The sequence below is a fragment of the Erpetoichthys calabaricus genome, chromosome 13 (assembly GCF_900747795.2).
Source record: "Erpetoichthys calabaricus chromosome 13, fErpCal1.3, whole genome shotgun sequence".
In the NCBI taxonomy this organism is placed as follows: domain Eukaryota; kingdom Metazoa; phylum Chordata; class Cladistia; order Polypteriformes; family Polypteridae; genus Erpetoichthys; species Erpetoichthys calabaricus.
In genome coordinates this window covers 20,042,053-20,055,390 of record NC_041406.2, presented here as the reverse complement: position 1 = coordinate 20,055,390, position 13,338 = coordinate 20,042,053, and the positions used below count along the sequence as shown (strand labels likewise).

General features: G+C 45.9%; 1 protein-coding gene across 1 annotated transcript in view; it reads left to right on the top strand.

Annotated features, from left to right (window-relative positions):
- Positions 1 to 13,338, top strand: part of LOC114663873 (sodium-dependent neutral amino acid transporter B(0)AT1-like) — a 66,585-nt gene that overhangs the window by 44,541 nt on the left and 8,706 nt on the right. The window contains exons 9-10 of the mRNA XM_028817801.2: positions 10,670 to 10,874; positions 10,982 to 11,141. Of these exons, the coding sequence (XP_028673634.2) occupies positions 10,670 to 10,874; positions 10,982 to 11,141 (365 nt within the window). The remainder of the gene's footprint in view (positions 1 to 10,669; positions 10,875 to 10,981; positions 11,142 to 13,338) is intronic.

Sequence of the window (13,338 nt, the reverse complement as noted above, 5' to 3'; positions counted from 1 at the left end):
ACACCTGACGAGCCCAATAAGAGCAAAACATGTGTCATATAATCTTAGTATTATTTGGCAGATACTTTATATAATATATACAGCATACTATATATATTGTCAGCGGCACAGTGCTGCAGTGGTAGCGCTGCTGCCTCGCAGTTAGGAGACCTGGGTTCGCTTCCCGGGTCCTCCCTGCGTGGATTTTGCATGTTCTCCCCGTGTCTGCGTGGGTTTCCTCCCACAGTCCAAACACATGCACGTTAGGTGCATTGACGATCCTAAATTGTCCCTAATTTGTGCTTGGTGTGTGTGTGCGCCCTGCAGTGGGCTGGCGCCCTGCCTGGGGTTCGTTTCCTGCCTTGTGCCCTGTGTTGGCTGGGATTGGCTCCAGCAGACCCCCGTGACCCTGTAGTTAGGTTATGGCGGGATGGATAATGGATGGATATACTGTATATTGTCACAATAATGAGTCACAGACATTGTAAGGTTTGGGGCAGCCACCTGTAAATTGTTTCCTGGCTGCAAAACTGATTTAAATTTGAACAGAGATGTTCATAGTGCAGAGTCCAAAACAGAACAGGTTTGTACTGAGGCAAGATTGGGGTTTTAAAGGGCAGTATGGGAAATGACGTCATCAGCGCCTGAACCGGAAGTGATTTCACCGTGACTGGAAGTGACGCCATCATCGGTGTCGGAAGTGATGTCTCTGGGGACGTGAAAGTGACGTCATCAGTGACACCCTGGGGTAGGGGGAACTGAATTGACATCATCGGGACCGGAAGTGATGTCATCAGTGGCGCCAGAACCATGTGGGATTTCCTGTGGCTGGTCTGCATGAGACTGAGAAGTACAGTTAGCACACTCCTCTGCCCGCTGGTCTGGCGTAGAATTACTATCATTTAGGCTTTTCAGCTGTTTCCCAATTGTACGTGTCTGGCAATACTATATATATATATATATATATATATATATATATATATATATTGTGATAAGCTGCCCGGACACAGACAGACGGACACCATATTCAAGTCCACCACACGTTTACTATTCATAATAATAAGTCCAATAAAGTGCACAGACCCAGTGCCTCCAGCACCAATCTCCCCCAAAGTCCAGGCTCTCACTCTCTCTGCCTGCTCTCAGGCCGCCTCCTCTCTCCTGCCTCCAAACCTTGTCCTCTCCTCACCCAACTCCAGTCCTTCTTTGCAGGGAGGCGGCCCCTTTTATAAGTGCCCGGATGGGCTCCAGGTGCTTCCCGACACTCCTAAGACACTCCCCTATGTGGCGGAAGTGCCGGCTGTATTCCCGGAAGCCCTCCAGGTGCTCCCAATCTTCTTCCCCCCAGCACTTCCTGGTGTGGCGGAAGTGTTGGGGTTCCAAGTCCTTCAGGCATAGGGGTGCCCCCTGGCGGAGACCACGGGCCCCTACAGGGTTGGGCTTCCAAGTCCTGCACCCGTGGACCCTAAAGGGACCAGGGCGGTCGCCCTCTCATGGTCTGGAGGAGGCATGAGCCCTCCTCTTGTCCTCCTGGGCGTCCCAGCTGGGCACCACCCCCAGCCGCGTGCCACAGTACCCCACCGCAAGCTGAGACCCCTGGGACCAGCGGCCAATCCCGCGAGGGCAGGTTTTCCTCGGCGGGAAGCCGACACACTTCGTTCCAGGGCCTGGTCCTATATAAAAAAAGAAGACAGAACAAGGGGCGGAGACGCTGCCCTGACGCCGCCACTCAGCATCTCTCTGACATCTATAAGGGCAACGCTCCCCCCTTTGACCGGCACCCCGGTGCTTGCCAGCTCTGCCCCCTTTCGTGGCACCCTTGTCCCTTGTGGTGGAACACCGGACGGGACCGCACGCGCGCCCGTCTCCTCAGCCTTCCGTGGGTTTGCCCTGCAGAGGGCGGCCCTTCTCTGGACGTGAGCCTCCTGCCTCATGTTTGCCCTTATCGGAGGAACCGGCATTCTTCCCTCGGCTCCCCCTTTCACTCTTGGACGCGGTGACGGACTGAGTCTCCTTATAGCATAGAAAGAGACCCCATCGCGTCTGCGTCCCTTTAACTCGCCTCGAGGCTGCGGCCAGCTTAGGGCAGAGAGCGTTAGGACCCAGGGCACTTAGCAGCCCACGTCCTGCTAGCCCCCTTGCCCTGCACGCAGCACTCAGCACCACATCTCCTGTAGGAGATCCCCCTTTTGGACTCTGATCACGGGGTTCACAGATCCTGTCGGTGGGACCTCCAACATGCTGTACGGGATCGATTAGACTTACCGTTCCCGCCGTACCTCTCCGGCCGAAGGTTTGCTCGCCGCGCCGTTCCGTCCGCTCTTCCAGAGTCTCCTCTGATGCGACTGGCTTCCCCTCCAGTGTCTGTTCCCCGCCACGGAATCACCAGTGGGATCACGCTCTGTTTCCACCTCTCCAGCTGCGGGATTCTCCTCTGCCTCCGCAGAGGACGTCCCTTTGAGGAACGCACGCACCCAGCAGCGCGTCCTCCCCTGTCGGAGGAACTGGCTTCCCCAAGCCGCTTCCTCCTCCTATTTTGGGACGCCACAGCGGTTTGGATCTGCCCATTGTAAAAGGGCAGACCCAGCCTCGCTGGCGTCCGGAGCTTAACGGGGTCGGTCTCCCTTACCTTCCCCGCTGTGCCTCTCCGTCCAGGAGCTCCTGCAGTGCGTCGATCCTCCTGCCTCTGTGGCTTCCGCTCGCACGCCACTGCCATCCCTCCTGACACCTGCGTCTCCGCCCGGAGGGGACATCGCTCGGCCGGCAGCGATAGCACGCGCTGGATCTCATGCTGCAGCTCCTGCAGTATCGCTGCCAAAGAGGAAGAGACAGTCGGCAGTGTGCTTACCTTCCGGGCGGCGTCACTCGCCGACTGCTCTCCGTGGGCTCTTCCCTGCAGCCCACTTGGGTTTCTTCTCGGCACGAGACGGACATTCCCAGCTCCCGCCTCTGACCAATCGTTGGCGGGAGGACAGGACAAGCTGCCCAATCCCGTGCCTGCTACGAGGAGGGACCTTCGGTCTGCAGCCTCCTCGCCCTCATTCCACACTCGAGGGCGAGGTTCTGGGCAGCTCCGCGGCTGCAGCATCTCCTTCCCTGCAGCTCTCCTAACTGCCGTCGCGCTCCCGAGCTGCCCCTGAAACACAAAAAAGTCCAACAGCGGACCTCCCGTGGTCTGCGACACTCCCGGTACGTGCGGGGTTGGGTAAACGCCGCCCCTGTGGCACGTGGGTGAGCTCGCCTGCTGTGCCGGGCCTTCCACAGACAATTTAATGAATGCAGGTCCGCACCTTGTGCCAGGTGCAGCATCCTGCCGACTACGCCACTGTAGAAGGGTACAGCCCGGACACAGACAGGCAGACACATTGCAAGCCATCACCACACGTTTATTTTACAACTCACTACTATTATATACAAAGTCTTAAGTGCACCACACAAACCCCCACCAACTCCCAAAGTCCAGGCTTCCAGCAGCCACTTTCTTCTCTCTCTTCTAACACAACACTCAGGGCCTCTCCTGTCGCCTCCTCTGACCTCGTCCACCTACTCACCCGACTCCAGCCTTGATTGTAGGGCGGCGGCTCGTTATATAGGCGGCTGATTGAGGGCCGCACCCCGCCACCTGCCACAATATATATACTGTATATATAATATATATTTAGTCAAAGTGTAAAGTATGTGAACCTCTAGGAATTCTCTATATTGATGTCTAATTCCCATATAAATCATGGTCGTATCTTCATGTCAGTCACAATTATGAACAAACACAGTCTCCTATAACTGAAGATACACAGATTTTCAGAGAATTGTTGACCATATTGAATAAATCATTCAAACTGTGAAACTGAAGGTTGGAAAAAGTAAGTGAACCCTAAGCTAATGACTTTTTAAAAAGCTCATTGCAGTCAGAATTTCGCACACCTGGAGTCCATTTAATGAAACGAGTTCAGAGGTGTGGTGGCCCAGAATGACTTTGATTGATCACAAACACTATAAAGTTTGAGTTTGAGCTTTTGACAAGAAGCATATCCAGATGGGAATCACGCCTCACACAAAAGAACTGTCTGAAGAGCTACGATCGAGAATTGTTCATCTACATAAGGCTGGAAAGAGTTACAAAATCATCTCAAAAGATTTTAGATATTCATCAGTCTACTGTTAGGCAAGTTGTCTATAAATGGAGACAATGTGGTATTGTGGCTACTCTGCCTAGAAGTGGGCGCCCTGCCAAGATGACCCCAAGAGCACAACGCAAAATCAGCAATGAGGTAAAGAAGAACCCCAGAGTGACAGCAAAGGACTTGAAGAAGTCATTAGAACTGGCTAACATCTCTGTTCATGAGTCAACTATACGCAAAACATTGAACAAGAAAGGAGTCCATGGCAGCATACCAAGAAGGAAGCCACTGCTATCAAAAAAGAACATTGCTGAACACCTGAAGTTTACGAAAGAGCACTTGGACACTTCACAACAGTACTGGGAAAATGTTTTGTGGAATGAAGAAACCAAAATTGAACTATTTGGGAGGAACAAGCAGAACTTCATTTGGCGTAAAAAGGGCACTGCATATCAACATCAAAACATCATCCCTACAGTAAAGTATGGTGGAGGGAACATCATGATTTGGGCCTGCTTTGCTGCATCAGGGCCTGGACAGCTTGCCATCATTGAGGAGAAAACGAATTCACAAGTTTATCAACAAATTCTCCAGGATAATGTGAGGGTGTCTGTCCGTCAACTTAAGCTCAGAAGAGGCTGGGTGATGCAGCAGGACAATGAGCCCAAACATCGCAGCAAATCTACAGCACAATGGCTTTAGAAGAACAAACTCCGCCCTTTGGAGTGTCGCAGTCAGAGCCCAGACCTCAATCCTATTGAGATGCTGTGGACTGACTTGAAGAGAGCCATACATAGAAGACAACCAAAGAATATGGAAGAGTTAAGGCAGTTCTGCAAGGAAGAATGGGCTCAAATTCCCCCCACACGATGTGCAGGTCTGATCTGCAGTTACAGAAAGCGTCTGGTGGAGGTCACTGCTGCCAAAGGAGGCTCAACCAGTTATTAAATCCCAAGGTACACTTACTTTTTCCATTACCACTGTGAACATTGAATACATTTGTAAAATAATGAGTAGAATTATTTGTGTGTCATTGGCTTAAGCTCATTGTGTATATCAGTACCTGTGACTTAAATGAAGATCACGTCACTTTTTATGTGCAATTCATGCAGTAAACCAGATAATTGCAAAGGGTTCACATACTTTAAACTTTGACTGTATACTGTGTGCATAGTTTACTGTCAAATAATGCAAAGAGTATGTGACACGTGTTTTGCCCTAATCCTGTGCTCATCAGGCATAGACACTCACTGCACCCCCTCTCGGGGATTGAACCTCGGACATCAGCAGCGAAGTCTCTTTACGTTGTGCCACGGTGTGTGGTTCGTTTATTTGTCAGCATTTAGATTGGGGTAATTACATTCATGGCATTTGTAGTCTGAATCACAATCTGATTGTATGGATGGTTACCTACCACAAGTGTTACCTGGTAGGTAACCACCCATATAATCAGATTGTGATTCAGACTACGAATGTCATGAATATATATATATATATATATGTATATATATATATATACACACACACACATATATATATATATATATATATATATATATATAGATATATATATATATACACACTCATTGACCATTTTATTAGGTACACCTTGCTAGTACCAGGTCAGACCCCCCTTTTGCCCTCATAATTATTGCCATAACTCTTCATGGCGTAGATTCAACAAGGTGCTGAAACCATTCCTCAGGGATTTTGCTCCTTATTGACACAACAGCATCACGCAGTTGCTGCAGATTTGTTGGTCAAGTGAACTCATTGTCATGTTCAAGAAGCCAGTTGGAGATGATTTGAGCTTTGTGACATGGCATGTTATCCTGCTGGAAGTAGCCATCAGAAGATGGGCACACTGTGGTCATAAAGGGATGAACATGGTCAGCAACAATACTCAGGTAGGCCGTGGCATTTAAATGATGCTCAGTTAGTACTAAGGGGCCCAACGTGTGCCAAGAAAATACCCCCCACACCATTAGACCACCACAAACACCAGCCTGAACCATTGATACAAGGCAGGATGGATCCATGCTTTCATGTTGCTGATGCCAAAGTCTGAGCCTACCATCTGAATGTCACAGCAGAAATTGAGACTCGTCAGACTAGGCAACGTTTCCTGTTCTTATCTGACAGGAGTGTCACCCGGTGTGGTCTCCTGCTGCTGTAGCCCACCTGCTCCAAGGTTTGACGTGTTGTGTGATCAGAGATGCTCTTCTGCATACTTCGCTTGTAACGAGTGCTTATTTCAGTTCCTGTTCCCTTTCTATCAGCTCACACCAGTCTGGCCATTCTCCTCTGACCTTTGGCATCAACAAGGCATTTATCCCAAAGAACTGCTGCTCACTGATATTTTCCCATTTTCAGACCATTCTCTGTAAATGCTAGAGATGTTTGTGTGTGATAATCCCAGTAGATCAGCAGTTTCTGAAATAGATTGGGGTAATTACATTCATGGCATTTGTAGTCTGAATCACAATCTGATTGTATGGATGGTTACCTACCACAAGTGTTACCTGGTAGGTAACCACCCATATAATCAGATTGTGATTCAGACTACGAATGTCATGAATATATATATATATATATATGTATATATATATATATACACACACACACATATATATATATATATATATATATATATATATATAGATATATATATATATACACACTCATTTACCATTTTATTAGGTACACCTTGCTAGTACCAGGTCAGACCCCCCTTTTGCCCTCATAATTATTGCCATAACTCTTCATGGCGTAGATTCAACAAGGTGCTGAAACCATTCCTCAGGGATTTTGCTCCTTATTGACACAACAGCATCACGCAGTTGCTGCAGATTTGTTGGTCAAGTGAACTCATTGTCATGTTCAAGAAGCCAGTTGGAGATGATTTGAGCTTTGTGACATGGCATGTTATCCTGCTGGAAGTAGCCATCAGAAGATGGGCACACTGTGGTCATAAAGGGATGAACATGGTCAGCAACAATACTCAGGTAGGCCGTGGCATTTAAATGATGCTCAGTTAGTACTAAGGGGCCCAACGTGTGCCAAGAAAATACCCCCCACACCATTAGACCACCACAAACACCAGCCTGAACCATTGATACAAGGCAGGATGGATCCATGCTTTCATGTTGCTGATGCCAAAGTCTGAGCCTACCATCTGAATGTCACAGCAGAAATTGAGACTCGTCAGACTAGGCAACGTTTCCTGTTCTTATCTGACAGGAGTGTCACCCGGTGTGGTCTCCTGCTGCTGTAGCCCACCTGCTCCAAGGTTTGACGTGTTGTGTGATCAGAGATGCTCTTCTGCATACTTCGCTTGTAACGAGTGCTTATTTCAGTTCCTGTTCCCTTTCTATCAGCTCACACCAGTCTGGCCATTCTCCTCTGACCTTTGGCATCAACAAGGCATTTATCCCAAAGAACTGCTGCTCACTGATATTTTCCCATTTTCAGACCATTCTCTGTAAATGCTAGAGATGTTTGTGTGTGATAATCCCAGTAGATCAGCAGTTTCTGAAATACTCAGACCAGCCTCTCTGGCACCACCAATCATACCACGTTCAGAGTCACTTAAATCAACTTTTCTTCCCCATTCTGATGCTCCCAATGGACCAATTTTGTTGAAATGTGGTACATTTATTCTTTAAAGAAATTTTGTCCAAACACTTTTGTTGAGATATCTATAAAATGGATCGTGCTTTACACAGTTCTGAAATTTCAAAATCTCCTTTTGAAAATCTTTGTTGAATTTACAAACTTGTTTCTTGGTTTAAGATGGACATTTGTTGCGATTTCACCTAGGAATTAGTTTACGGTTTCAGATTTCCCTTGAGGGAGGATACTTCATCCTGTACATTTTTCTCTTACTTGTCTGACAGCTGTTCATGTTAGTCAAATGTCAGGTAAGCGTGAGTCATACCACATGCGCTTCAGAAGAGGTCATCCACCTGAAGCTAAGTATGTTGGGCCAGGCCAGTTCTTGGATGGGAGACCATCTAGGAAGAAACTTGGGTGTTGACGAGGCCAGCAGGTGGTACTTAACCTGTGGTCTGTGTGTGGATCCCAATGCCGCAATGCAGTGATGAGGACACTATGCTGTAAAAATTGGCATCATCCTTCAGATGAGATGTAAAAACCAACTCTCTGTGGTCATAAAAGATGCCTGGGCATCCTTCGTAAAGTGTATACCGATGTCTGAGTTAAACTGCCCACCACAGCCTAGTCATTCAGGCCCCCTAGTCATCCTCTTTCCCTAATTGGCACACTCTCTCTCATTCCTACATCACCAAACAGCTCTTGTATGGTGAGAGTACTGGCAAACAAATGGCTGCTGTCACATCATCCAGGTGGTGGACATTGGTGGTGGTTGAAGTGGCCCCCCACTCTCCATGTAAAATGCTTTGAGTAGTGAGAAAAAGCACTACATAAATAGAATTATTATTATTAGTAAGCTCCTTCCGCAGCAGCTTGTGATTCTGCTGCTACTTGAGGTAAGTTAATCATAAAATAAAAATTGCTCATCTAAAAATTGAACGTATGAGAAAAAGAATTAAGTGACACTCTGTAAGTAAAAAGTGAATAATAAATAAGTACCCAGTGCTTATGATATGTTACACTAAAATATATTCACGGCTGCATTATCTGCATATTATAATAATGTATTGACAAAGCTCCAGACCTGCTATTCATCACGGCCTAAGACAGACAACATCTTCACCCTGAGACTTCGATAGAGGTTTTAGCTCTTACAGTATCTCCATTGGCTACTTCTTTCAAAAAATGTAGTCATAGACCCTCCATAACCAACAACTAACAGCAGAATATCAATCAATGCCATTTTAACATCACTTGAATGGGACTCTGTTCTGTATGAGGTACATCGAGCCCACACGCATGATAATCCAGTGCTTTGTAGATTTGCCAATTAGTCCAAGTAGCACTTCGGAGGCTACACAGTGTGTACCAGCTCTGCTTCAAGACAGACAGGGGGCTTGTGAGTAATCCACAGAAGTTGGGACACCTGTGCAAATTGTTTGCTTCAACTTGCAAGGCTTCATTTACTTTCAGTGCTACAGAACATCTCTAGGTTGTCACCTATCAGTTGTTCCCTGAAGAAGGCCCATTTGTAATATTCTGGTATTTCCTCCCTGCGGTGGGTTGGCACCCTGCCCGGGATTGGTTCCTGCCTTGTGCCCTGTGTTGGCTGGTATTGGCTCCAGCAGACCCCCGTGACCCTGTGTTCTGATTCAGAGGGTTGGATAATGGATGGATGGATGGATGGATAGTATTTCCTCCTTTTTTAGTTTTTGCTAAGATAAACTTTAAATTTAAACCTCTGACAGTTTACTACGGAAGCCGAGAGGAAGTGCAATATCGTTATTTTTAAAAATTGTTTCCTCGAGATAACAGACTAATTTTATCGAGATCTCAATAAAACAAAAGATCTTGTTTTCTCGAAATTATGAACTAATTGTATCTAACGTTTAATGTTTAGCTTTTTGAAGCCACGTCCTGTTTGAAATTGCAGAAGAGCAGAACTGTATTGATCAGCGCGTCACATTTATGGCTGACGCAAGCTGAAATATGTTTATGCCTTAGTTTAGAAAATAATAACGTTAGTGTCTGTCATTTAAGAAGACGGTTAACAAGGCTTCAGCTGTATAGGCGTCACAATCTAAGTGAGGCCAGGAGCAAAGGTTAAGTTTCATTTTCTCACGATCTCAATAAAATTAGTCTGTTATCTCAAGGAGACAATTTAAAAAAATAACGATATTGCACATGCTCTCTCGGCTTCCGTACTTTACTGCTTACCTTTTCACCTTTTCAGGTCATTCATTGCATTTCAACTGATTAAATCTGAAGATAAACTGGAAAAACCTACGGTATATATAAATAATAACAAAACGGGACATGTAGACACACTAATATTACAAGGTATGTTGTAATTTGATGGACCAGTGAAAAATTCCCAATGTTTTTGGTTGTGTCCTGATTTTTTAAGGTTGATATCTCATTATTAGTGGATCTAAAGCTGGTCCCCCTAGGAACAACTGCCTTTAGTGGATGAGTTTAAATACCTTGGGTTCTTGTTCATGAGTGAAGGATGATGGGAATGTGAGATTGACAAGCGGATTGAAGCGGCAGCAGGTGTTCTGCAGGTGCTGTACTGGTCCATGGTGGTGAAGCGTGTGTCGAGTGTAAAGACAAAACGGTCGATCTATATTTCTGTGCTTAACTATGGTCATGAGCTGTGGGCAATGACCGAAAGAATGAGATTGAGAGTACAAGTGGCAGAAATGAGATTTCTTCGCAGAGTGGTAAGGCTGGCACTCCATGACAGGGTGACGAGTTCAGCAATTCAGGAGATCCTCAGAGAGTTTTAGCACAATAGAATGATAACAGGCTCAAGGTGCAAAATATCTAATTAAACAGCATATTCCATTCATCAAAAGAGTTGTTTCTGAGTTTCGAAAAGTTTCCCCACCCTTCCACACAGCCCACCTGGTGAACACTTCCCTCTCTTTGTTGAGTCTGCATTCTTTCTTCTTCTGTAGGGTGTTGAAGGCACTGGCTTAGCCTTCATCGTCTTCACAGAAGCCATCACAAAGATGCCGATATCCCCACTTTGGTCCATTCTGTTCTTCATCATGCTCTTCTGTCTGGGGCTCTCCTCCATGTTTGGCAACATTGAAGGAGTCCTGGTGCCAATGCAGGATCTGAAGATTTTTCCAAAATCATGGCCCAAGGAAGCAATCACTGGTAAGGAAAAAAAATGTCACGTTAAGGGGCAGGGCCTGTAACAAATGACAGGATTAAAATGTCACCGACTGTATTGTTTTCTCCACTGCTGTGTTACTCTGTTGCAGGTACCATTTGTCTGGGCTGTTTCCTGCTTGCTATAATCTTTGTACAGTCGTCTGGAAACTACTGGCTCGCCCTGTTTGATTCCTTTGCTGGGTCGATTCCTTTATTAATTATTGCTTTCTGCGAGATGGTTGGGGTTGTGTACCTGTATGGAATTGACAGGTAGGACATTGCTCTCTAATTCTTTCTCTTGGATTCTTTAGTCACCTGCTTCACTGCCAAACTGTACACCCATTTCTCTTTGTTGCAACTAACAATAAATATTTTTTTAAATATCCATCCATCCATTATCCAACCCGCTAAATCCTAACTACAGGGTCATGGGGGTCTGCTGGAGCCAATCCCTGGGCGCAAGGCAGGAAACAAACCCAGGACAAGGGCGCCAGCCCACCGCAGGGCACACACGCACACACACCAAGCACACACAAGGGACAATTTAGAATCGCCAATGCACCTAACCTGCATGTCTTTGGACTGTGGGAGGAAACCCACGCAGACACGGGGAGAACATGCAAACTCTACGCAGGGAGGACCTGGGAAGTGAACCCAGGTCTCCTTACTTAGATAGATAGAGACTTTATTAATCCCAATGGGAAATTCACATTGGGATTAATAAAGTATCTATCTATCTATCTATCTATCTATCTATCTATCTATCTATCTATCTATCTATCTATCTATCTATCTATCTATCTATCTATCTACTGCGAGGCAGCAGCGCTACCCACTGCGCCACCTTTTTATAAATATATAATATTTTATTTAAGTCCTACATTATTGCATTACATTAACTTACAGTAACATATAGTTCTCAAGCCTACCTGACTTATTCAAAGTTGTGGGGGCTTGCAGCTTATGCCAGCAAAACTGGGCACATGGCAAGAAAAAGCCTTGGGAAAGGTGCCAGTCCAATCCAAGGCCCACTCACACACTGTATTATCATGGAATTTGTGAGACTCAGCAGGTACATTTAAGAGGTTCATCTACACACACACTTAAAGATTAACACACACACACACACAGATACACACATACATACAGAGGTCCTATCTAGACAAAGTCTCGGGCAATGCCAATTGCCAGTCACCCTGCAATATTCTGCTTCTCTACACAGGGACTCGCTATCACCAGCACTAACAAACATACAGGTGCCATCATGATACACGAAAGCTTAATCGCTTTGGCTATAGGGCCATTTCTAACCAGCAGTGTCTTATTTCTACCATACTTTTTCAAAATATTAAGGAGCGACATCTCAGCATTAATAACCTTGAGGGCAAGAAAACAGCAATCTTACCTCATTAGGTGCCCTCATATTTACTTCAGTCTCTCAAGGTTTAAAGACAAAGTATAGAAATGTAAAAGTAACGGTGGTATTAATTAACATAAAATAATGCCAAATAGAAAAAGGTATAACAGAAAATAAAATTGATATTTGTCTTAGAAAAACCTACTGAAAAAATAGCAATGTGAGGAGTGGATGTTGTCTTGGGCTAATTTTGATTTAGCAGTCGGTGGCATTTACAGTATAGGCTACGCTTTCTGATGTCCAGATTAGGTGGTCTCGTGTCACGACCTCTGGCGTTGCTTCTTATGACATTCCACTTTCATCGCCTTTTCGGTCCCTCGGACGAGACTAATTTAGCCTCTGGAACATGTGACATTGAACACATTTGATTGGCTGGCTATTCTTATGATGGATGATTTTGCTCTAAGTCTTTGGTAGTCCTACAAACCTGGCACTACTTGACATTGTCAGGCTTTAAACTAATTGAAACAGCTTTTGATCCATACTTATTTTCCATTTTCAGGTTATAAACTAATTGAAACAGCTGGGCGGCACAGTGGCGCAGTGGGTAGCGCTGCTGCCTCGCAGTTAGGAGACACGGGTTCGCTTCCCGGGTCCTCCCTGCGTGGAGTTTGCATGTTCTCCCCGTGTCTGCGTGGGTTTCCTCCCACAGTCCAAAGACATGCAGGTTAGGTGCATTGGCGATTCTAAATTGTCCCTTGTGTGTGCTTGGTGTGTGTGTGCGCCCTGCGATGGGCTGATGCCCTGCCCAGGGTTTGTTCCCTGCCTTGCGCCCTGTGTTGGCTGAGATTGGCTCCAGCAGACCCCCGTGACCCTGTAGTTAGGATATAGCCGGTTGGAAAATGGATGGATGGATGAAACAGCTGTCTGTAATGTTATAAATTACTGGTACAACACAGAAAGCGTGTATTAGAGATAGAAACACTTTCAATGTGAATTGCCTCTGTAGCCAAATTGCTTTTAAAAGTCCTGTAAATTCAGTCCAGCCTGGATGATTTGAGCAAAAATGAAAACTTAACATAAGCAGTCTATAGTTTCAAATATTGAAGA